This window comes from Achroia grisella, unplaced genomic scaffold (assembly GCF_030625045.1).
Source record: "Achroia grisella isolate CSIRO2021 unplaced genomic scaffold, CSIRO_AGI_Agris_v1 utg1576, whole genome shotgun sequence".
Taxonomy (NCBI): Eukaryota; Metazoa; Arthropoda; class Insecta; order Lepidoptera; family Pyralidae; genus Achroia; species Achroia grisella.
In genome coordinates, this window is record NW_026712658.1 from 1,445,668 (window position 1) to 1,470,190 (window position 24,523).

At 31.6% G+C, this 24,523-nt stretch overlaps 1 protein-coding gene across 2 annotated transcripts in view; it reads right to left on the reverse strand.

Moving 5' to 3' along the window:
• The window catches only part of LOC131841281 (G protein-coupled receptor kinase 2), a 53,130-nt gene that overhangs the window by 21,026 nt on the left and 7,581 nt on the right, over positions 1-24,523 (reverse strand). For both annotated transcript variants that reach the window (XM_059189581.1, XM_059189580.1), the window contains one exon: positions 19,892-19,987. In XM_059189581.1, coding sequence (XP_059045564.1) covers positions 19,892-19,987 — 96 coding nt within the window. The remainder of the gene's footprint in view (positions 1-19,891; positions 19,988-24,523) is intronic.

Genomic DNA, 24,523 nt, shown 5'->3' on the forward strand with positions numbered 1-24,523 from the left:
GGCGACGCCACACCGACGCTAAGTGCTAATTACCGTCTATTAACATATATAAATAATAGTATTGACGAGAAGGAATAAGGTGTTTTGGATTAACCTTTTACACCAAGCACTAGCACTATCACATAGCACTAGGTAAACATGAAAAGTAACCACATGTTGATTATTTCACACAGATTCACTGAAAATTTTCCTCTAAGGTTTGTTACAAGACCAGTCATCATCATCATCATCATCGCAGCCCGGAAGACGTCCACTGCTGGACATAGGCCTAGTAAGTATAAAGACAAGTATCTAGGATTAATTAAGTTTCTTCGTGTTGATCAAAAATTAGAAATAACCTACTGAAAACTTTTTTATTCCGTAACGATACTTTGACAATATCATTTTGTAAATAAATAATTATCGATTTATACGCTAAGATTATCATATTCCCACATTTATGTCAACAATCCTTTTGTAGTAACGAGCTTAGTCACTTGCCAAACTGAGACAATACGCCAACAGTTGGAACATAACCAACAAACGAAAACAATTGTCCTGTCAGCATTACAACTGTGTTTATCTCACATAACGAGTTTGATACTTTTGTGAATAAAGTATAGATCTGAATATCAATAAACACTAAAACATTAAGTCAAATATTTATTTTGTTTGCTAAGTCTCCTAGAAGAATCCTTACAGTGAAATTCTGTATAGGTTGTGGTTTAGTTTACTATTACATATTAATTTAATTAATGATAATTAGGTAGCCAGTGGTGGTAATTAAAGAATAATGAAACACATCCTAAGAAATTATCGAATGTAAGAATTAGGTATAGTACTATATGTTTACTACTTCAGAAACCACTCAGTCAGTTTCACCTTTTGAAGAGACTCGAGCAATTACAACAACTAATAACTGTAAACCATTATACATATGCATTTTCAAAGAATTATATTGTAATACGATAACTTTGTATTTTTCAACCTGATAAGGCGTTAATATTTTCTTTTATATTCTGTTCCACGTTCCACATGTAATCGCCATACATGTGTATGGCGATTATTTTCTTTACACAACAACGTAGGTATTACTGCTTCAGAACAGGTATCAGTTTTGACTATTGTGTTCCATCTTGTATCTACACATACAAGTAACATCTTTACTAAAAAATGAGTAAGCTCATAAAATATTTATTACTAGCTGTACAAGCTATATTACTGTAAAGTTTCATCAAAATCTGTTCGGTAATTTTTGCGTGAAAGAGAAACAAAGATCCATCCGTACTCACAAACTTTTGCATTAATAATATTACTAAGATAAGATGGATTGGTCTACCGCTAATATTTATGAGTCTTTTAAAAATCTGTTTAATTAACAAATAAATAAATATAGCAATCTTATACTTCAATTTAATTGAATATTTTGGGCGTGACGGATGACCAATTTAAACAACTTTGGTTATGACTGGGTGACGTGTGTACACAGACGTCAGTTAAGTAATTTACTAACTACTCAAACAATTAACATCGGTACTAGCAACAAGAATTTTCCAGAGACACTTCAAACAAAACAAACAAACACACGCAGTGAATCGATTTATCTACAGCACATAGTTATTCACGTCGCGATTCGGCCAAAGCGAGACAGACATCTACAGTTTGAGTGTAGAGCTGACAGCGGTTTTAGTTGGAGCTTTAAATATGTATAGAAATAATGATTAATTAATTAATGATTCATTACAGTTCCGTCAGTCATAATATTTTTAGAACACACACAAATTTCAACTAATAACATAATGTGTTTTGAGTATAACAAGTACTCAAAACTCAAATAATGCAGTATACCTATCATGAAAAAAAACTACGAGTAGATAACATATACATATTTTTTTCAAGGTACTAAATTAGCTTTGTGTGCCATGAACAGGTTAGAGAAAATTTCGTCACAGTTAAATATTTTTATGGAATGCCTTATAAATAAATAATTCTGCAGTTAATGTGTTATTTCCATCAATATCAAGCAAAAATTATTTGTTACATAATTAAAAAGCGAAGTAGTCTTTTTTGTATATCACATTGGTCTTATTACTTGAACCATAAACAAGTCGTGCCTGATACCTTAAATTTTATTGACTCTATGGTTCGGTAGCTTTAGAATGTACAAGAAGTTCCTTATATTAAAACTCATTGTAAGTTTATATAAAATAGTAACAACGGTGTATACAATTTATATATATTAGTTATTTGGATATGAAATTGTATCCATTTGTTACCCAATATACGGCATTTCAATAGAAGGTTGAATATAATAAATGTCTGCAAATGCTTCACGTAAAGACAGTAATAAAAACGGCGATCATTTAACTAATGCAGAATAAAAACTCGTAAATGTCAAACACATATTATACTGTAGTAACAGTCGTACATACATCATGGTTGTCAGAAAAAAACACTGTGATTGATGCCAGTGGTACATGGTGATCCGTGTTCAAACGTTGATTACCTATAAATTTAGTAATTCCATATCTATGGACGATTAAACAGCTATATACTGTCCATGAGATTATCGTGTCTAGTATCAAAGATTATATTGACTATCTTAAAGTCGAATCATAGCGACAAAATGTATTATAAGGCCTACTTTTACAATTTGCAGGCTATGAACTAATATACTACGTACACATAGCAATTGATGAGATAACAAGAGCCCGCATCGCTGCCTTACAGCAGAAATAGGATGCGATCGATATAAAAGGACGTTGGACTCTTTGATCGTATTCGTACTAGTATATTATTATGTTATCCTGTGCCATTAGTTACCAACCGCACTTCGTTTATTTATATTGGTTGTTTACTTCAGTCCGCCTACACTTGTTGGCTTCAGTCATGCCGGTCAAACTTGTTTCACCAATTATTTGTTTCCACATCTACTAGCATTGGCATTGATGTTAAAGTTTGTCTATTACCAAACACTAAGATTTCTTTTTCTTTACAGGCTAATCTGATTTGGAATATTAACTAGTTTACTGATCGAATCACTAGTTGACTGTTAAATCATGTGAATAAGAAGTAATCCATCAAAAACAATAGACAAGTGTTTCTTTCTGTTTAGTAAATATCACGTATTCTTGTTCTAAATATGAGTGTGATGATATGAATATCATCTGAATTAAAGCTGATTAACTCGCCATATGTCAATACATTGAGATTTAATTTGTGGAGATACCAAAAAAATTATATATAGGGCTACGTCGGAATGTTTGCTGTTAATGAAATATAACAGTGTTGTATATATAACAGTTTGTAATAAAACTCTCATAGATAGTATTAAATAATTTATAGATCTGAAAAACTATATTAAATATCTAATAATAATAACAGAAAACGCGTCTGATACATTTGGTTATGCACCGGCCGCTATAATTAGTTATTAATCTATAATTAGAATTATAAATCTTAATAATAGTTTAGAATCGGTGGTTTTGTGCAAGTCTCATATTTCAATTATAAATTGAAAGTAAACAAATAATATTTATGGTACGCATCTGAAACACTTTGAAAATTGTTTATTTCCAATAATTTATTGTACGATTAAGTTACAATAGATGAGACATAATGAAGAAAACTAGCTGAACTGACAATGGATAATTTTTTTTTCAGCAGACAAGTTACTTTATTTCTGCAATGATTAAATGATCTTTTTTGCAATCGATATTTACTTTCGCGTTAATTTTAATATCTACTAATTTTGTTACAAACGTTTTTGTTGAAGAAAATATACTTATCAAATCTGTAGTATATAATAATTTAGTACTACTGTCTCATAATTTCTACTATTCATCATCATACATAGGTAGTACAAAAAGCATTTTATGTAGAAGTAGTGTTATATATTCAGTTACTGTATAATACCTATACATTGACACATTACTGATAGCTGTGCTGCTGCTGTACCCGTAATATAAAACAACAGTTACGCGAGGGTAGGGTATAGATACTAAAAATAAACCGTAATCACACGCTTCCGTCCCTTGAGTGGGTCCGAGTGAAGTTTAAATGCACTTATCGGATTAGAAGTCACATGTTACAGCTCCAAAAATTAATAGAACAGCAACAGCTGTGATATACAAGTATTGCATACCTCGGTTCTCATATTAAAATAACAATGTTGAAATACTAATTTATTTATAGGAGACAGTTTCAAGATTTATTTCATTAATAGAAACCACAGGCAATAATACTACCTTGCCAAAGACAAACTCGGTTGCCCTCGAATGAAAACAACACTTTCGACTTTCGTCTTGATTTTCAAAATCTTTTACTGATTATTATAATAAATAAACAATCTTATCGTACAAAGTTTATAATTCGTTGTTAGTTGTTAGTAGATAGAAGACTATCGAAGGCCTGTTCAGGTCCTAGCTTTCCCTAATTGTACTCAAATCGGTTCACCTAAATTGCAATAGATAAACCAACTTTCGCATTTATATAGTGTAAGTATAATAAGAATACCATTCTACTGACCTCTGTATTGGCTACAAGAACCTCTATTACCAAGAACTATGTTAATACAGTTATTTTCCTCAACAAATATCTATTTCACATAATGTAATCAGAGAGAAATGTGCCTAAAATAAAGAGATGTAGCGTGAAATGAGCTGTATAATGTAACAATGTAACGTCCCATGTGACACGATTGATCTATCTGGACAGTACTAGATTCTATATAGTAATACAAATACTAATTTTCGAACATTGTCAGTCGACTGCCCAAAGGAATAGAGACTTTTCTTATTTTGTGTGTATTTATTTAGTTATATTTTGGCTAAAATTGAATAGATATCGATATTTCTTTTTACATTCATACATTAATGAAATGAATCTGTAGAAAACTCGTATGAGTTTTCTTCAGATAGTGACTGTATAGTCATCAAGATTGTATATGCCTTATAAACTCCATATTTCACGCTATACTGCCAGGCCAAACTCATCCAATTGATCTCTTAGACCTATCGCTGATCTTTTTCTGTCTTGACTTCCACACTGCACTAGTGCGTATTATGTTATATTTTGGCTAAAATTGAATAAATTTCGATAATTTTTTTTACACCCATACATTAATGAAATGAATCGGTAGAATACTCATTCAGTCGTCAAGATCGCGTACGACTCGTAAATTACATATTTCAAGCTATATGGCCAGGCTAGACTGACTAATGCAATTGATCTCTTAGACCTCTCGCTGATGCTTCATCTTTTTCTGTCTAGAGATCCGCACAGTAATTTGAGAACATTTTATTCTTCGTTATTATATATAGCATTATTCTTAAAAAAATGATTGTGACTTTAATAAATTTATTATAAACTAAACAAAAATATCAAGTTAAAATCATTATCAAGTTTCAGTAGAGATGTATAATGATATTCATCCTACAGTTAAGCACAGTAATTGCTCGAAGACACATTTATTTATATAAGTCTAGCAATATATAATATTATACATCAAATATTTTATATATTTACATATAGAAAATCCCGACGTGTTCGACAGAATATGCCATAAAGCGGAGTAGAGCCGTGTCACTGCCTATATGTAGGTACGTAAAACCTCTTTTTTTTATTTGTTGTTTTTTTAAACGAACTTGACGCTCAAAGTGTGTGCCAAAAATTTTCTGGAAAAACGCACGGTTGAGGTTTTCCATTCATCTCTATAATCAGAATGAAATTCAACTGCTGGTACTAATCATTACAGTTGTAGTAGGTATACTTTGTTTTCGTAAATAATAAAAAGCATGGAATAAATATTTTTTTCTTTCTATATAATATAGTCTCAATCAGTAATAACGTATTTTTTTATAAATTCATAAAACCGGCGAAGCTCTGTATATATCTAATTTCCACTCGGACATGACAGTTTCTTACGAGCTATATAGCATGTCATCGCTATAATTAATTATTCTGGTTAGCTCTCTTGATTTAATGATACGGTAATTTAATTTGACACTGGCTAGGGATGCATGTAAAAGTATATTGTACTGATTTATCGTGTTCATACCAAGTGTATATTATAGTTAGGAGTAGATACAGAAAACTAACAAGTCACATAATTTTTCTATGATTTTAAAAAACATGCTTGTTTTTTATGGATGATAATGGAATGGTGCACGCACACGGTGTAGGATGATAAGATTAATATTGGTCAGTTAGCCCATCGTGGCAAATTCACCATTAATTTATCATGATGGTTTCCAGGGGGAACCGTTGAGGTCAACCTCACATAGTACATTCCTAGCAATAGGATCATTCACTTACTAACAATCCCTACAATTCCCCTAAAGGAAGCCTGGTCCTCGTAACAGCGCGATATTTCCAAGAAAATATGATATAAATATGATACGATTCTAATAACTATTACAACCTACTCGATTTTCGGCGTTCATCATTAAAAACTATATTGTTCGTATTAATATTTACTTCAGGCCATACAAGTGATACCTTCAAGTTTATTGTAATTAGAAACCATTGTCTGGAGATTAAAAGACCTACGTTACACCTAGCTATCAGCCTTTAATGAGAGTAAAGCTTCAGAGGTTTGCAAACATAAAAAGTAAGGAGCAATAAGCTACTAAGGTTTTCTTGGCAATTTTCCTGCTTTCTCTCTCGGTTGGATTAACAGAAACAGTAATAGGTGAGCAATAAAATGTAATGTTATCGACCCAGTTATAATACGAGATATGTATTATATACCAATAATAGTAAAATTATATAACACACCAGCTGTCCAAGAATTTACTTAATTGTTCTCTAGAAAATATATTTAATGAACATTATATTTTCCACTAAGTGCCTGATGCGTAACCTATTAATTTACTGGATTCAAATATATCCAGCGAAATATAGGCACCCAATAACATTAACACTGTTATGTTCACCACGATATCGATCGTTGCCAATGCTTCTGACTGCCCCATCTGGGATAATAAGTTGTGGAGGTATATTTATTTATTTATATATCGAAATTTAATGAGAATACATATAAACAGAAATTGAAGTCTGCTTTATATATTACTGAAATAATTGAATACCGTTGCTTATATACATGATGATAAAAGTAAGAAATAATGATTCTATACCACTCATAGCACCGTTCACGTGTTGCCATTCCTGACATGTTATTAGACAAAATCTTTATAAGTTCCAGGAATCTTTCATTATTCAGCTGCGAATTTGTCCGTTACCATCCGAGCTAGATCAGTATAGGGCTGCCATTTACCAGTTCTCTCCTGATTGCTAAGGGAACTAAGGAATAATAAGGACATTTTCCGCATTTACAGTTATTGTTTGAAATATTTACAAACCATTAAAATAAAAAAAAATAGCCAAGAGCAATGCAATGGTATGTAACAGTCGATTTGATTTTTAACTGGATAAAACGAAATCCGTAGTTTCTACTAAGTAAGTTGTGGACTATATAACCTGTTAAAATAATTATCTGGGTAACAACCCTACGTTTGCCCAATATATTTTCCTGTAATATTGTATTGTTCTGGAATTCGTTGAGCTTCAGATAACAAGTTTTCCGTTCCGTGACCCTCATATAAATATCTACTTAGTTTTATGTGAATCTGGGTTCAGATTGCGATTTGGCTCATAAAGACATCTGCCCACTGAAACACAACATCATATAGATTTTTTGTTACATTGACATACATTACAATTTGTTGTATTGACATTTTATTTTACGTAGAATTTTATATATTTCCAAATATATCAAATAAAATGTGTGAATAAGTGAATTACTTTATACTATAGAAAATAAGTGTTATAAATATTGAAAACACCAAGGAATAGTTTCCTGACATATTTCGATTTTTAGACTATTATCTGATGTCTTATTGAATAGCTCAATAAATTGTTATGAACTTATTTAAAAACATCTTCAGCAATCATCCTAAATGAAAAGGTGCCTCAAGGTGAATCAGGCTTATTTAGATCAAAGATAGTAAACTGGAGTATGTTCTTCTTTACTAAAGAAAGTAAATTATATTATGTATTTTTCATAGTACTGATTACTCGATTTATTGACTCGGATACGTCTAAAATTAATTTAATCCCACTAGTACTTTGTAAATGGAAGGTTATTAACGAGGTTTGAATATATTACATGGAATTTAAACGTCTAGACTGATTATATAGGAAAACGCTACACTACACACTAGTATTTTTCGACATTTCACGCAGAATAAGCCAATACGTCTAAAGCTAATTGCAAACTCTTAAAACATCATAAAGCAATAGGATTAGCAGCAACAGCTAAATCCTCTGTTCATTTCCTTACTCAATACCACTGAAATGAGATGGGTGTATACAAGGATTGAAAGTTTTTCGGTACACCCATGGGAATAGACAGAAAAGGATACTTAGTGCGCAAGGCAAACAGAAAGATTCTTTTGAAAATACCCACATGTACGATAAGTATTTATTGAATACAACAATACTATCATTAGTATTTGATTTGAACCTCTAATATGTCGACCGTTCATTTAACGAATTTTAAAACATGTCGTATCGTAAGAGCACTATAAAACCATGTGTCAAAAGTGAACATGCAATGATAAACAGCGAGGAATATAATTAAATATTACGACAACAGAATTCACCAAATCACCTTTAACCTCATGTCAATAATACGTTCTTACAAGAATGACAATCATAGAAAGAACCATAAGTATGGTATATGAGATAAGTTAACTATAAAATAATAATTAACTGATAAATTTTAATAACAAATATAATGAAAACTGGTGAGATTTATGTATTTTATAAAATACATTTTTTATTTATTATGATAAAGAATATATATTTCGTTTAAACACAGACGACATAGCGATTGCGGAATAGTGAATAATGGTTCGGGGTTTGACTAATGACGTCAATTCAGCATACCAACCAATATCTAGGACACTAACACACAATGGCAGTTACTCTTTTACACTATAGGAAATTTACCATCTAATAAACTTTTCAAAGGTTGATCTTGCAGTATAAAAAAACTTAACTTTGAACGTTAAAAAAACCAATAACTGTCACTGAGTTATGTCTGGTCCTCATACAGAAGTTAATTCATTCCAAACGACCAATGTTATCGGCAAGTTTGGAGATCAAGCTATAAACAAACAGATAAACGTTTCATTCTTTAAGTAAGTAGTAACTGTTTACACTTAGCAACTGTTAGAAGGGTTGGCGTGCAATAAAAAAAGGTTTTTACGGCGACCAGCAGCTGTTATTTCCAATGATAGGAAGAGACTCGGGATAAGACACTGCTTGTAATAGAATCCGTGGATTACCAAAACTAGTTAACATATTAGTTTTTATGTTAGTTGTATTAGAGAATGGGAAATAATTTATATGAAATTGAAAATTGGCAATTGTTGACGAACATGGACTTCAGATACAGATATAGACACAGATATAATGCTTACTATTCCCTTTTATCATACCAATAAAACCGCTAGGTAGAACCACATAAGATTAATTTTACAGTTTTCAGGTATACCAGCAATATTATTCATAAAAATGATTCAAAGAAATTAATTTTGTAACTAAAGCTAAAATATAATTCAACGGATAAACTGATAAAAAGCTAATTTCTATAACGCCAGGGACGTAATAAAATCTTCCCTCTGGAGTTAATTTATAATAAAAAAAGTAAATTAAATTCAGTGAACATGTTGAAAATTCTCAGTAAGTAAGAAACATCTTGTTTTTTTTATTAAGTGCTCACCATACCTAAACAAACTCAGAGTTATACGGCCTACGAATGGGCTACCTCTAAAGTGTTGAAGTCAATTGGTTGCAAATGCTTCACTATTAATTATGATGAATGATCTTTATATAGATCTATATTCCAGTCAGGATTAAGTATAGTACGTAGTAAGTGCAAAAGGACTTAAATAATATAGTACATATTATAAGAGTAAACTCAAAAATATTATAGATGAATCTAAATTTAAAACCAGCAAAAAGATTAAAACTTCATTGCCACTTTATAAAGCAGTCATTGAGTTCGCTACAATCTGAGTATAAAACATGTCAGTCAGTTATTCACCGAACTATTATGACACATGGTGCCGGGAAGGAAGTCATATTCTTGAAAGTATTAGAAATATTTGGATATGAACAACATCAACATAGAAGACACACTGTCTTGTAATTATAATATCCCTGACCTTGTACTATTATATGTACTAAATCCGTTTTTTAAGAAGCTGTCTGTATTTTAAAAAATCTATAATGTAATGTATTAAAACAGTCAAGTGTGCTAACTCTACCTCTAACACCGAGGTTATATATAATTTGTAGACAAGTTTTTGTGTTGTTTAGAGAATATACATACTTCAAAGTACAGGATAATCTATAACTATATTCACAAATATATAGTTATTTTGTATGCTAAATAATCATAGCAATAGACTTTTTTTATTTATAATGATAATAATAATAGTATTAAATATGTAATTACTGGCGTACAACCTGGTATCGCCATTTCTATTATTTTTTACTTTTAATTAATCTTTCGATTCATTCTCCAGTCTGGTACATACCTAAAAAATCGTATTAATATCGTATATATCAACGTTTCGTATAAATAATTCGTACAACAAATCATATTTATACTTGCATTACATTTATTACTTTGTTCTATTACAATAGTAAAAAAAATGTCTTAAACAATCATCTATCTTCAACCATTGGCAAATATACCATCAGTCATGAAACAATATCTACTGAAGAGAACAGAGTTGTGGGCGTTCGTATCAAACATTTGGCATTTAATAAATATTGTAACCTTTACGATAATTCATGATTCAGTAAGTACATGTTTTATTGGTTATGTTTTCGCAATCAAGGACATTTAAAAATTTACGCGCAATCCAATAGAAATAAAGGATTCTATATTCAGTACATTAGCAATAAGAATAATAAATATTCTGGAGTTGTATTGAACTAGCTACTCGCCCCGGCTCCGCCCGGGTGTACACGTATAATAAATGTATGTAAAATAATAAAATAAATAGATAGAGTGATTAAAGAGGAAGGTTTATGTATAACCTTCCTCTTTAATCACTCTATATATTTAAAAAACCGCTTCAAAATCCGTTCCAAAGTTTTAAAGATTTAAACATACATGAGTTGAGTTGAAGGATAGTTTTATACTCTTAAAATTAGCAAATGATATATGGATTAGATAGTTAGACACTTGTAGTCCAATCCAATAGACCATATCCAATCGCTGGTGATTGCTTAATAATCACGAAATTAACAAATATCGACGACACAGTCGGCAAACGAAAATACTTATGACACAATAACATAATAAGATTAAAAATCGAACGAACGATTTACGTATAAATATTGATTCTTTAACTTACAGGCATAGTGTTTACAGAGGATGGATTAACTTCAATAATCTCAAATCCTTAACTTTATATTTTTCAAAATTTATTTACCTATAAACCTTATGGTATATGATCTAATGGTAATATAGTGTATACAATTTAAGACTCTATTAATAAATCTGTTCTTAAACATTTGAATTCAAGAATTTCCAATAATGAATGTTATTAGCAAGTATTTTGTACTAGTTTTCATTATGTTCCCAAGTGGCAAATAAAAGGTTGTATGTAACAAAGTATTCAAAAGAATTCAATTATTTCCTAAATAAGCCTATGACTAATAGTATTACTATCATACATAGTTACATGTTTTTATTTATCTACATGGCCATTATAATTGTTAAATCAAATAAACTATTGTATTTTATCCTGCGCAATCAAAAAACACATTACATTACATTTACAGACAAACATTGTACATGTAGTGTACTCACAAGCTTATCACATAAAAGGAACTATTTTGCAATAGTAAATTGAACCTGTGACCTCCTAGTCATAAAGTTAACATACCAGTAGCAGTTGTTGCAATATTATTTATGGAATATTAAAGAGTGAGAGGCGTGTCCAATCTGCATACTTAACAAACGATCGAAGAGGCTTTTAACCTTTATATTGTTTATACATAGATTTTAATGAAACATGAGAGTTTAACGATATTGAAAAATATTACCTTCATAAAGATATATATAAATCTACTAGTGGTCGAAATTCGAATCAAATTAATTTAAATTATAAAGCGGACATTATTAAGGTTCTAATTGAGATTACTGCTACAGAACTTTCTTTTTATATTATTATATATTGTCCCGGCTTCGGCAATAGATAGAGTGATTCAAGAGGAAGGTTCATTGTATATGCGTGTTATAGTATGCATGTGAAGCATCTGGTGAAGTGTAATTTAAAAGATATTGTAATAAATGAATTTGTTATACTTATATTTGACATGTACGAGTACAGTAAGACTATAGACAAATAATATTAATGACAAAATATTATTCCGTTCTTAATTAGACACACACTTTAACAATAAACAAAATAGTATACATGTGTGTGTGTCGAATACATGGTAGTGTGTGTAATAGTTCCTTTATAGATTTAATGTTTATTTATAAAAATATTAACATTTTGCACACCTTCTTCATATAAACCATAAACGTGTGCGAAATTTCATACTCCGACCGCACAATTTTCGTAAAAAGGTGTATGAAGTTTTTTCTTCACGTATTGATATACAAAGCCGACATCAGAATTATTTCTATATACCATTATATCAAATACGCAAATCTCTACAAAATTGCAATTATATTTTACTGTTTTGTATTTGAGCGTACAAAAGATTATCTGTGCATAACATGTTCGATTTATGCAAAGTTCAGTGCAGAGTGAGGGGTCAGTACTATAGGTGAATATAAGTATTTCCACCATGTTTGCAGCACGTCTAGCAGGTATGTACGATTTTCGTCACTCTAACATGGGTTCAAATAAGTGTGGAAAGCTTTGAAGTTGTTGAAAACCATCACTGAGTATGTCTTAAAAGAACAGATTACCAAACTTCCACAACGTCTGCATCATTAATAACATTCTCATTAATTACCACTAATGAAATCTATTTAAATGGTAAAAAAACTTTAAAGTAAACAATAAATTAGACATTGTATTTCTGTGTATCTAGGTACAATAAGATTAAAGTCAAAATGAAGTAATTGTTACCATAATATTTTCGAAATAATAAAAAGAAAATATATTATGAATATTTTTTTTTAAATATAAATATAAATGAATCCAATTTCTTAAAGCATCGTACATTGTTGACGGGGCATGACGGCGCCGTGCGACGAAGCTGCGGTTTTAGTAGTTTTAATCTATTAATCAGTATGAGAGATGACACAATCACGACTGTCTAGTTAGCGTCGTGCCACCGTCCTGCTCCATTGACAATATGGTGCTGGCAAAACCTTTGCAGTAGAAATGTGTCGTTGCCTCTTGTAACTTTAATAAGGTTTTTATGGATGATATTGGAATGGTGCACCGACCTGCGCACGGTTTACGCAGGGCACCAGTGGAGAATGATAAGATGAGCATGAGGTCAGGGCAATTAGACCATCGTGACAAATTCATCCAGAATTTATTCACAACGGTTTCCCGAGGTAACCGCGTAGAGGTCAACTTGATATTGTACATTGCTAGCAATAAGATCATCAGTCCATATTACGAACAATCCCCTTTTCCCCACTTTAACAGGGTGGCAGGCAAAATTACTACTATAGAGGGATGTCAGAAAATTGTATTCAATCAAGTTATTATTTAGAAAATGTCGTAATAAGACTTTAAATTATTGATCACTAATGTTCAAACGAACTTAGTTTTGGACATAAATGTGTGCGTGATTATGTACATTACATATATTTGATTCAGCATACATCAACATGATTTCACTCTGTTAGTACCTATGTATCGCGTATTGGCTCATTTATTTGCTAAAAACTATTTACAGCTTAGGTAAGAAGTTCAGAATTTTGGTTCTACTTGAACTAAGGAATACTTCATTAAGGAATTGAAGTAGTCATTATTATATAATCTATGCTAGAACTACAAATCAAGAAGCATGTATAGCAAGTTATACGAATTTACATTACATCCCTTTTGCTTAAACGCACCAGGCGGTAAACTAACTGAAAGAAACACATATACTCATTAACAAGTTACGGCTTGATGAATAATTTGATAACTATAAAGTTACTTAAGATTCTTGACATAAATGCAGCTATGGATTCAAATGAATACCCGTGTAATTTACACATAAATGGTAAGGACATTGTATCTTACCTATAAGCTTGTAAGCTTACCTATAGCTTATGCATCAGATTAACACATAGGTTATATTTTTTATTAAAATTTAACGCTAGTGAAACCGCTGTCACATCCATTGTACTATAAATGAACGAGGCCAGTACGTCAGCAACATTTACCATAGACATAAATATAGGCTTCATTTTCCCACATAATTAACAATTATACTACTACTACTTTATTTTCTCTTACTACAACTTTACTGTATTATTTTAGAAAAGATAGATCAGTATTAAAAGAGGGGGGGGAGCAAATGTCAGTAGGTAATTGGGATACTGTCCTCCTCTGGCACTTAAAATATTTTTGACACCATTCCTACCTACCTCCAAATCGGCGAGCTACTTTAGTTGAGAATAACTGGCAAGAAAATAAAGTTCCACATTTTATTATTACAAGGAATTAGACAAATATGTTTTCCATTGTTTTATTTATAAATGGGTGATAATGGAAGATGATAGAATAAGCTTGAAGTAAGTGATGAATGCACCAATAATAAGCGCGTTGTTTTCCAGGGCGGACCACATGGAGGACGCCCTGATATATCGCTAGGAATTGGGTCACTGAAGTTCATATTACTACTAATCCTCTCCATCCTTTTTTCTCTTATTTAACTCTAGTATAAGTTTGTCATATCCATCATTAATAAAAATTATATTACGTCAAGTTCTGCAGTTTTTAAAAAAAGTAAATCTTTATAGATTGAATACTACAACGTAATCGTTTTTCAAAGTAATTTGCTAGAACTTCGATGCAAATCAAGAGTTAATCGAATGAGCTCATTGTTATCAAGACAGCTTCGATTTCAAGTCTGCTTCCCTTCCATTTCAATGCAAATGGAGATTAATCGATTAGCAGACTAGGTCGGGACGTCTGCGCCAATAACAGATATATATCGACTGAAGCTGAAATTAATTAGGACTTAGAGGTATAAACGCCTTGTACCGAATTAACGTATTTTATAAAATGTAGGAAAAGACATGATTAAATATGAAAAAATCCAATATATTTTTGTCATGAAATCTATGCTGATTTTTCGTTTTCGACGGAAATTATATAAGAAAGTATATTATCAACATGATTAAATTGAACCACGTTTACCGATTGGCGATAAGGTATGATGGATATAAAAGCCCTGGTGAAGGCTGGGTTTCATTGAAAAATATTATTATATGTAGAAAATATATTCTGATTATTGGGCTATTTTAATAAACAAATTATTTAATGTACGATTATTATTTAACAAATTATTATTAATTCGCTGAGTCAGAGCGTCTCTGTGGGATTAGTTATATTTTTATATTATAGGACTCCCTCTAATATACAAAATAACTAATAATAACTTATTTTCAATAGATATATTTACTACTATAATAATATTGCCAATGTATCTCTAAGGGCACACGGTGACGATCATGAGAGCATAGATATAACGCTGGAGCCCCAATATTTTTTTATGGCATTTAAAAAGCTGACGGCCCACCTTATGGTAAGGATGACCAACCGTCCTCTTTATACATACATTACGGATGACTAACATGTCATGCCTCTTAACCTATAATTTTATTGACTTATCATCCTTCGTTGAAATAGCCGAGTCTGAGTTACCCGCGCGGACGACTTGGACTAGCCTAGCTTGCAATAATATCCAGCAATTTGTTGTTCAGCTATTATTTCAATGTTCCTGAAAGTCAATTAACAACATTGCATTTCATATCAATCGTAGATTGATAACGTTAATCCCCACTAATTAAAAATACAATTTAGCTATTAGCACTTCAACAATGTGTTTTGTTGAAGTGCTAATAGCTAAATTGTTTCTTAAACAAAAACATATTACCTTCAATTACAGAAACGGGAAAGGCGAAGCAAAGAAAAAGTTTCGATTACTTCAACTTTTGTTACAATATTTAGTATCAGTTTTCCTGTATAACATACAGTGATTTAATTATATCGTCTATATAAATACTGAAACAAATAATCAAGAAGAAATAATCCCTACATATTGATAATTTGATATGAAAGTTAAGCGTATATACATTATACACATACACATATGCTTATTATGATATAGGTATACCTATGGACTTATTCTAAATTTCGAAAACATTTGGCAGGTTCCATAAGAGCTGAAAATATTTATTGAGCATTCCTTAAGTAATTTCTAAAGAAAATAGTGTTTTTGAAACAGCAACAGGAAAAAGCAGGTCAGTCTATGAAACAAACAGAATACCGCTAACAATTAACGGCTAATGGCATGTATTTCTCGCACAAAACTAAACTGTTGTTATTCCAAATCCGAAATAAAAAAGTAGTTGGCCCTAAACTAAATATTAATTCTGACCTTGAAAGGACTATTAAATAATGCTTGTATTCTATGCTTATTGTTTATCAGATTTGAATCTTCGGGAACTTTGAACCATAAGACATTCTTAAAGACAATGTTTTTGACATAGTTTTCTCATGAGTATACAAAACGTCATAATTTTATATGAGTATATAAAACTACTAGTAGTATATAAAAATACTACGTAGTTTTCTGTGAAGAGTTCGGTGATTGTTTTCAGAATGCAATCGCTGTTTGAGTATCCGGTAACAGTGTCAGCTGTCGAAATTCTCAACATCTTAGTTCGAGGGATAAAAGAATAAGTGGCGAGTTATCTTTTTTGTTTTACTAATGGATTTTTTATCAATTCTATTTTTCTTCTATTCTATATGTTTATTCTATGGTAAATAATTAAAGCAGGGATTGACGTCTTCCAACCAACTGCAAGGATTTTTTTAAGTTCACCCAATTCCAAGTTGCATTTAAAAGATACTCAGTGAAACGTGGCCAAGAGAAGTGTTACATTCGCCAATACACCCATTAGTTGTCAGTGCCTCTTATTAACCTATTTGGAATTATATTATACTACAATGCTTTTACTCAAACTCACAGACGTCTATAAGATTATAGAACCAATATTGCACTTAGTCAGAAAATATATTTCATGATTCTATATATAATTTCAAAATCATATAGGCATGACTCAAGCGTTTTTTTTTAATAATATCACCAGGAGAAGTATAGACAACGGAAAATAGAGACATTACTAGACTGGCTAAAGCGCGAGAACAGCTAATATTCCAGAAAAAATTACTAACGAACAGTAACCTTTAAAGTTTGACAGTATCATTAAATTCTAGGCTATAACATTTCACCGTTTCATTCCATTTTCAACGAGAGTAAGCACGCGATGAATGCTACAATATCCCAAGAGGGGGAGACTCATTCCCCTCGTCGAGGAAATACTCTGGGTCCCTAAGGTACAAGGTGACCTAGTATGCTTTTTGGGTCACTCTGTATTTATTATAGGACAGCGTAACGCAAGCGTACATAGCGATACTATTACTTATTGATTCGTTTATAATTACTTGGAGGGTTGAATAGAACTTAACGTGAATATCACGATAAAAATTTCTAACAGGAATATGTGTTACAAATTTCGTAGGAAAATTAAAATTTTATTTAATAGTAGAACTAGCTTTAAACGTATGCTTCGGTATGATATGACAACTGATCAGTGGAAGAATGACATGTTGGACTGATGCCATATAATAGCATAGAGACATGGCGTTGATGACGATGATGGACCGGCTATCCCGGCTGTATTAATGTTTACATGCATATTAGGTGATATCGACATAGTCACCCGGTAACAGTAACGGTATATGATGGCGGGGACCAAGGAAGGATGATAATCAAGTTAAATCACTTAGCCTATCGTGATGAATTCACTTGGAATTTACCACGATGGTTTCCAAGAGGGACCGTGTGGATGTGTTCCCAGTTACTAATAATCTTCTCCCGCCCGCTGTATTAATGTTATACGCTGATGAGCCACCAACGAAGGATCAATTTATATATTTCATACATATCATTTGATTCCTTCGTTGGTGCCTTATCCAGTGTCGTTTCGTGACGAATTCTATAGGGGTTAGCCACGATAGTTTCCAGGGGGCCTGTCTTCAAGGACGGAGAGTATTAGATTTATAAACGAGGCCTTTTAACAAGGCTTTTTAATAAATACCGACACATGTACCAATAAAGATGAAAGAATATACAATGATCGGGCAACAGGAACCCGATGTACCTATGTAAAACAGCGGAACTCGTGATCGAGATAAGCAGGCAGAAGTGCCATTACTCCTACGTTTGTAAGCGATTACCCAGTTAACAATGTGTAGTGCGATAAATACTCACCCGGTTTCGAGTACCTATTTGCATTTTTTGTTCATCTTTAATAGTTATGAATTCAAAATCAAAAGAGAACGCAGTTATTACATATAGCTTGATGAGACCGCGAAATATTATGGAATGGGACAAGTAATGAAATATATTACAAATTGCAGCCTTATCGAAAGTAGTTTATTAAACAACCATAGTTTGCCGAAATGCAATAGATATATTAATGTCAATACTGTACCGATTTGAAATAACTATGTAGATTTTTAACCAAAAATGTTGATAATAGAATTGCACTTTACGATTTTTTATTAATAATTTGCCAATTATATGTTATTACATATATACATTATTTATGTTACATACAAATATATTGTAACAGCACGTATTAGGTAATGCAACAAATTTCTAAGTCGTTTCCAATATAGTATCATGTCCGCAATAGACGGGGCCTTTGCGAATATGATACTATATTGGAAACGACTTAGAAATTTGTTTGGTGGGTCCTAACAGCTGACCTATGCATAGACTAAGCTAGATTCCAAACTTATTTTACAATTATAGATTTCTTAACTTCACCTTTAGTGAAACTTGCTTTACCACTGTAAGTTGCATTCGCGACTTGGTCTGTTCAAATCAATTGTAAATTATATTTTGATTACATTTTATATAAAATATAAGCTAATTATTTTTAAATGGCTGATAATGGAATGGTACACCCGCCTACACTAACGGTATGCGCTGGCTGGACAACAGTGGAGGATGATAAGATAAGCATGAAATCTGATCAGTCATGTATTTTAAAATATTCTACAATCAGTAGCCGCATCTTTTGATATGATCTAACTGTAGACCAACATTCCATGTTATGACGTAGTAACAAGTACAGAATATTGTTTCTTTTATACATAATATTTGTTACACCTACAATGAGAATCACTAGCAGTTTTATTAAAATTATATAGTAGGTATCTACTATATAATTTTTTTATATCACTTTTGTCACTGCACTCTGCTGTAATAAACTATGTTAGTTGTGTAAGGCTGTTTAGATGTGAGCTAATATAAGGTTAGGTACACAAGTAGACAATGTTATAAGATGTCCTAAATAATACAGTATTGAAAATGTGCAAATAGTATATAACATAGTAAAGCAACATGTGAGGAGAACAATGAACTCTCTATTCAAAGTTCAAAGACCAAAAATAGAGCCTTCATTAGATGACAATAGTAAGAAAAACAAAAACAACCAGTTATCTACTTGATTGTATAATAAATAACCGATGTGTACAACGGCACACAATACCAGTTATCTACTATGTAACGACAGCTTAATAGTGTCAAGTTAATTTACGACATAATTACTATTATAAATACTGACCTATTTTTGTTTTTATATCTAAACATTGTGATATGTGTGGGAACTGGAGGATCTTCCGCCACTTTTTGCTTTTGCCCTTGTTGCTATCGGAACCGCCTGGAAAGAAAACAAAACCATATTATTAATCATCGCTAATGAGTAGTAATACGTATCCAAATCTTATATATAAAATTCTCCTATCACAATGTTAGTTAGCATACTCCTCTGAAACGGCTTGACCGATTTTTATGAATTTTTATATGCATATTCACTAGGTCTGAGAATCGGCTACTATATATTTTTCAAACCCCTAAGGGTAGTCCACCCCTAACATTATTTTTTAAATTTTTGGGCAACATTTTTATTTATATTTTTTTATTATGTGTCATTAAAAAATACATACTACCCTAAATTTTCACCCTTCTATCAACAACGCCTATTTTTTTATAGCGTTATTAATTTATATGGCAAAACAACGTCTGTCGGGACAGCTAGTAATAAATATAAGGCTTTATCTCTGGCGGCTAGTATAACAATTACAAATAAAAGGGAGAAAAAGAAGAGAAGGGGAATGTGGCCTGATGACTTCTAGCAATTTACTATTATCATGTTAACCTACACGTGGTTCCCCCTGGAAACCATCATGATAAATTCCTTTTGAATTTGTCATGATGACCTAAGATCATGCTCATCCTATCATCCACCATAACTCGACTTTTCATATCTTACAGATAATAAATACTATAATATTGTAATAGAAAATTGGACCTTGTCAAAATGAAATATCAATAAACATTTATAAGACATCAGGTAATTAACAAAACAGACTAGATATACATTTAAATCTATTACAATTTAATAGCTACTACATCAAAAGGCCATAAATGGCTCGTCTTAATTGGATTTCAATAATAAATTGATGGAATTTATGTGCTGATTATTACCAGATAATTACAGACGGACCAAAACTTTATTAATTATCCGCATTAGAAGACTTTCACATGATCTTATTGGACGGCTAGCTCATTCGTTATTATTAATATTTGTCTAGGAGTTAGTGTGAATACAGTAGACTAACTGTTACCCGCGACTCCGTCCACGTGAAATTTATTTTTTTTAAATAAATACATTTTGTATAAAAAGTAGCCTAAGTTACTCCTTCTAACATTAGCTATATGCGAGTGAAAGTCCGGGAAAATCGAACCAGCCGTTTCAGAGATTAGGGTTAGATTGAAAATACAAACAAAAAATAGGACAATTTTTTTTTAATTTAATTTTATGTAAGTACCTTAGTAATATTTTCATGAACATTAAGCAAAAAATTGTGTTAATATGGAATTACAAACAGACATTTCTTTTATTTATTTGTATAGATAGTCATAGATATTGGTAACAAATCAGTATATAGAAGTATAATAAGGGCGTGTTATCAATGTGTAAGATTGAGATGGGTTATAAAAGTGGATGGAGCAAAATATATATTATAGAATAAAGTCATGTTGCATCCGGTTGTATCTTGCAAAGCCCGTAACGAATATTGCGTATAGTAACCGGTAAAAGTGTAAAATTACTCAGTTTCTGATATTCATTCTGTTTTATCTCAGAACATACAAATATAAACACAAGATACAATAAACAAAAACGATCACAGTAATTATACATGAATACCGTTTCGACATAAAAAGGCTCTCACAGAAACAGCATTTAAATTACCTCCCAAGCTTTTAACTTTCAGGAATTGACAGACATTTTATATAGATAGGTTAGGTAGTCAGCATTAGATACATATGTATAGTGTTAGGGACAGTTGGCTTACAAAGAAGTTTCTAAATGATCAGTGTTTATAACATAGGATAAAAACGCGATATAATGATATTTCAGAATAAATCACACAGCGCCATCTAGACCCTAGTTAACCAGGCTCGAGTTATAGTTACTAACCGACTGATATAAATACATATATTATACTTTTTTTGGAAATACATACACAGAAAATACCCAGACTGTTACAAACAATCATACTAAGAATAATAAATATCTGACCGTGCGAGGAATCGATCCAGCGCCATCGGAAAATAAGGAAGTGCGCTAAACCGCTAGACGACCGGAGCCGTCAAAATTGTGAAAATAGTTTCTACGCTTTTTCATTATATTGCCGTTCATTCTTTCTTCATGAGTGAATTAATAAATGAATATTTTTTATTAGTGCATTATCTACTAAATATTGATTACTAACGTGTATGTTGATTTAATATACAAATATATTTTAATATATAAATAAATATTTTGACAAGTTGTTTGTAGGTGCGGTATAAATTTCCCTAAAACTCACATTATTCTGATCCATAAAATATCGAAGATAAGTTAGCAAACAAGGAGAACACAGTACAGGGAGTATCTTATGTCGAGAGCCGGATACTAAAACTTCCACTCCGATATTATTTTTTGACGAGGTCAATGACAACTGTATAATAGGAAAAGAAATAAAGTTGGTAAGTAAATAAGCATTCAAGTTATTAGATCTGTATTAATTTATTATTGAATCTATAAGAACTAAAAATTCTGAAAGATTAAAAACAATGCAAACTTGAAATTCCAAAATGAGAAACAAAGTTATTCGTGTAACTGTAAATATAAAGAATTTGTGTTTAAGTCTTCTAAATTTCTAGACTTAAATGAAGGAAATACCTTGCTAATTTTAACGATTTAATACTAAATAACCAAGATTTTGATTTTTCTGGCATGTTTTATTTTACCAAGTAACAGGGCATCGTCGACAATATTGGGACCAAAAATATTGACATTGAGGGTGACGCAGATAGAATCGAGTCACAACGCGAACTTCAAAACGTTCGTGGCCCGGGTCCACCAACATGTTGTCCACGTTCATCAAGGAAGACTACTTGCCGGAGGGAGCTGTGTACCGCCGCTACCGTGGCAGATTGCCAAGTTATTATGGTGGCCACAAAGTCTTTATTAATATTTTATTATTTTCGGTATATGTCAGTCCTTAAGGTAATATACTAAGGGCTAACATTGTTATATAATAATATATTATATATTCGTCATTGCACTTTTAGTAGTAAGTAATAAACTAAAAAGTATACAGAGTGAGCAAAGGTGGACTTACTCGTATCTTTAAAGAGATCTCTACCAGTCCATATAATAAAGTACCAGATGTAAATAATATTAAATTGTCTGAAATAAATAAATAAAATACTCATACCATTTACGTGCTCTGGAGTAGGCAGAGACCACAATTATAATGCAACAATCATTAAAATTGTTCCCGAATATTAGAATTTCTTCTATGTTTTCAAACTTTCTTTAAAACTCACGGATGAGATGTTATTTCTAAAGAAGCACATAGTGTTGATGCAATAATAGTCGAAGTAGAAGTCTGAAAGTCTCTATGCTCTTCTATTTCTTAAAACGATAAAAAGTGTGTTTTCTAATGTTTCATGTTAATAAATAGCAAATACAAAAGGTTATTCTTATTTTCTTTACCTACCATATTACCTTTTCATGCTTATATTAAAAATAACAATAGGTAGGCAAGGTAGTATGGGTGTAATAGGCAAGGCGGGCAGGAAAATATACAATAGGAAGCGCAAATATTAATATAGGGGAAAACCTGGACAATGTATTGACATAACCACAGTTTAACCAATAATGGATTTGTGGACTGTACTTTTTATAGAGCTAAATACGACTAATTTGTACATGAATATGTTAAATAGATGACAGATTTAGTTCGTTATAACATGTTGGCTTAGTAATGTTCGACAATTATGAACATAATAAAAAAAATCAAGTTACAATATCAATATTATAAATGTGAAATTGAGTTTTTTTCTTGACGGCTTAATCCAATAGTCAATTAAAAATAATAATATTTGTAATAAAGACAGTCTGCTTTTTGTTCCAGCTAATCCAGGTCCCTCTGATGAAGTTGTGGGCAAATAGTCGTAAGATTAAGTACAACGAAAGAAGCGAATTAATAAATGTTTTAAAGGAGTGTATTTGTTAATAATGATAAATATAATACAACCCACGCAGTTCATCCTGGTAACGATTGGTGTAACGAATAAAATAAAACGAATAAATGAAAGAATGGTTAATTTCTAGTGAATCTGCTACGATGGGCTAAGTGACCTTACTTCATGCACATAGTATTATCCTACACTGGTGCTTCGCCAGTTTAACCAACGGGTTAAGAGTTAGTGCAGGCGAGTGTTCTATTCCATTAGCATTAATAATTCGTTTAGCATTTAGTCAATTGTGTGTTCAACGTAATGGACATTCGTAACATAATTCCATTTTGTTTTACATTTAAGTACGATTATAATATGATTGTCAATTTTGTACAATAGAACACTTTCCTTCCGTATAATTAATTACGCATCACATGGCTATATATATGACATATGACTATAATTCAATCGTTAGCTACTAACGTTTCTAAACACATTTATCGAAAAACAACCCTACGGAGCACCTGGTAATAAAAGCAGTGCAATAGAACTGTAAATGGTCGAGGAACCCTAAGGGGAGTTATTGCTTAGTGGGGATTTTTGTGTCTCAACGTTTATTTTTCTATATATTCACCTCAGATTTATGGTTTCTTAGTTGGTATCATATACCGAGATGCTG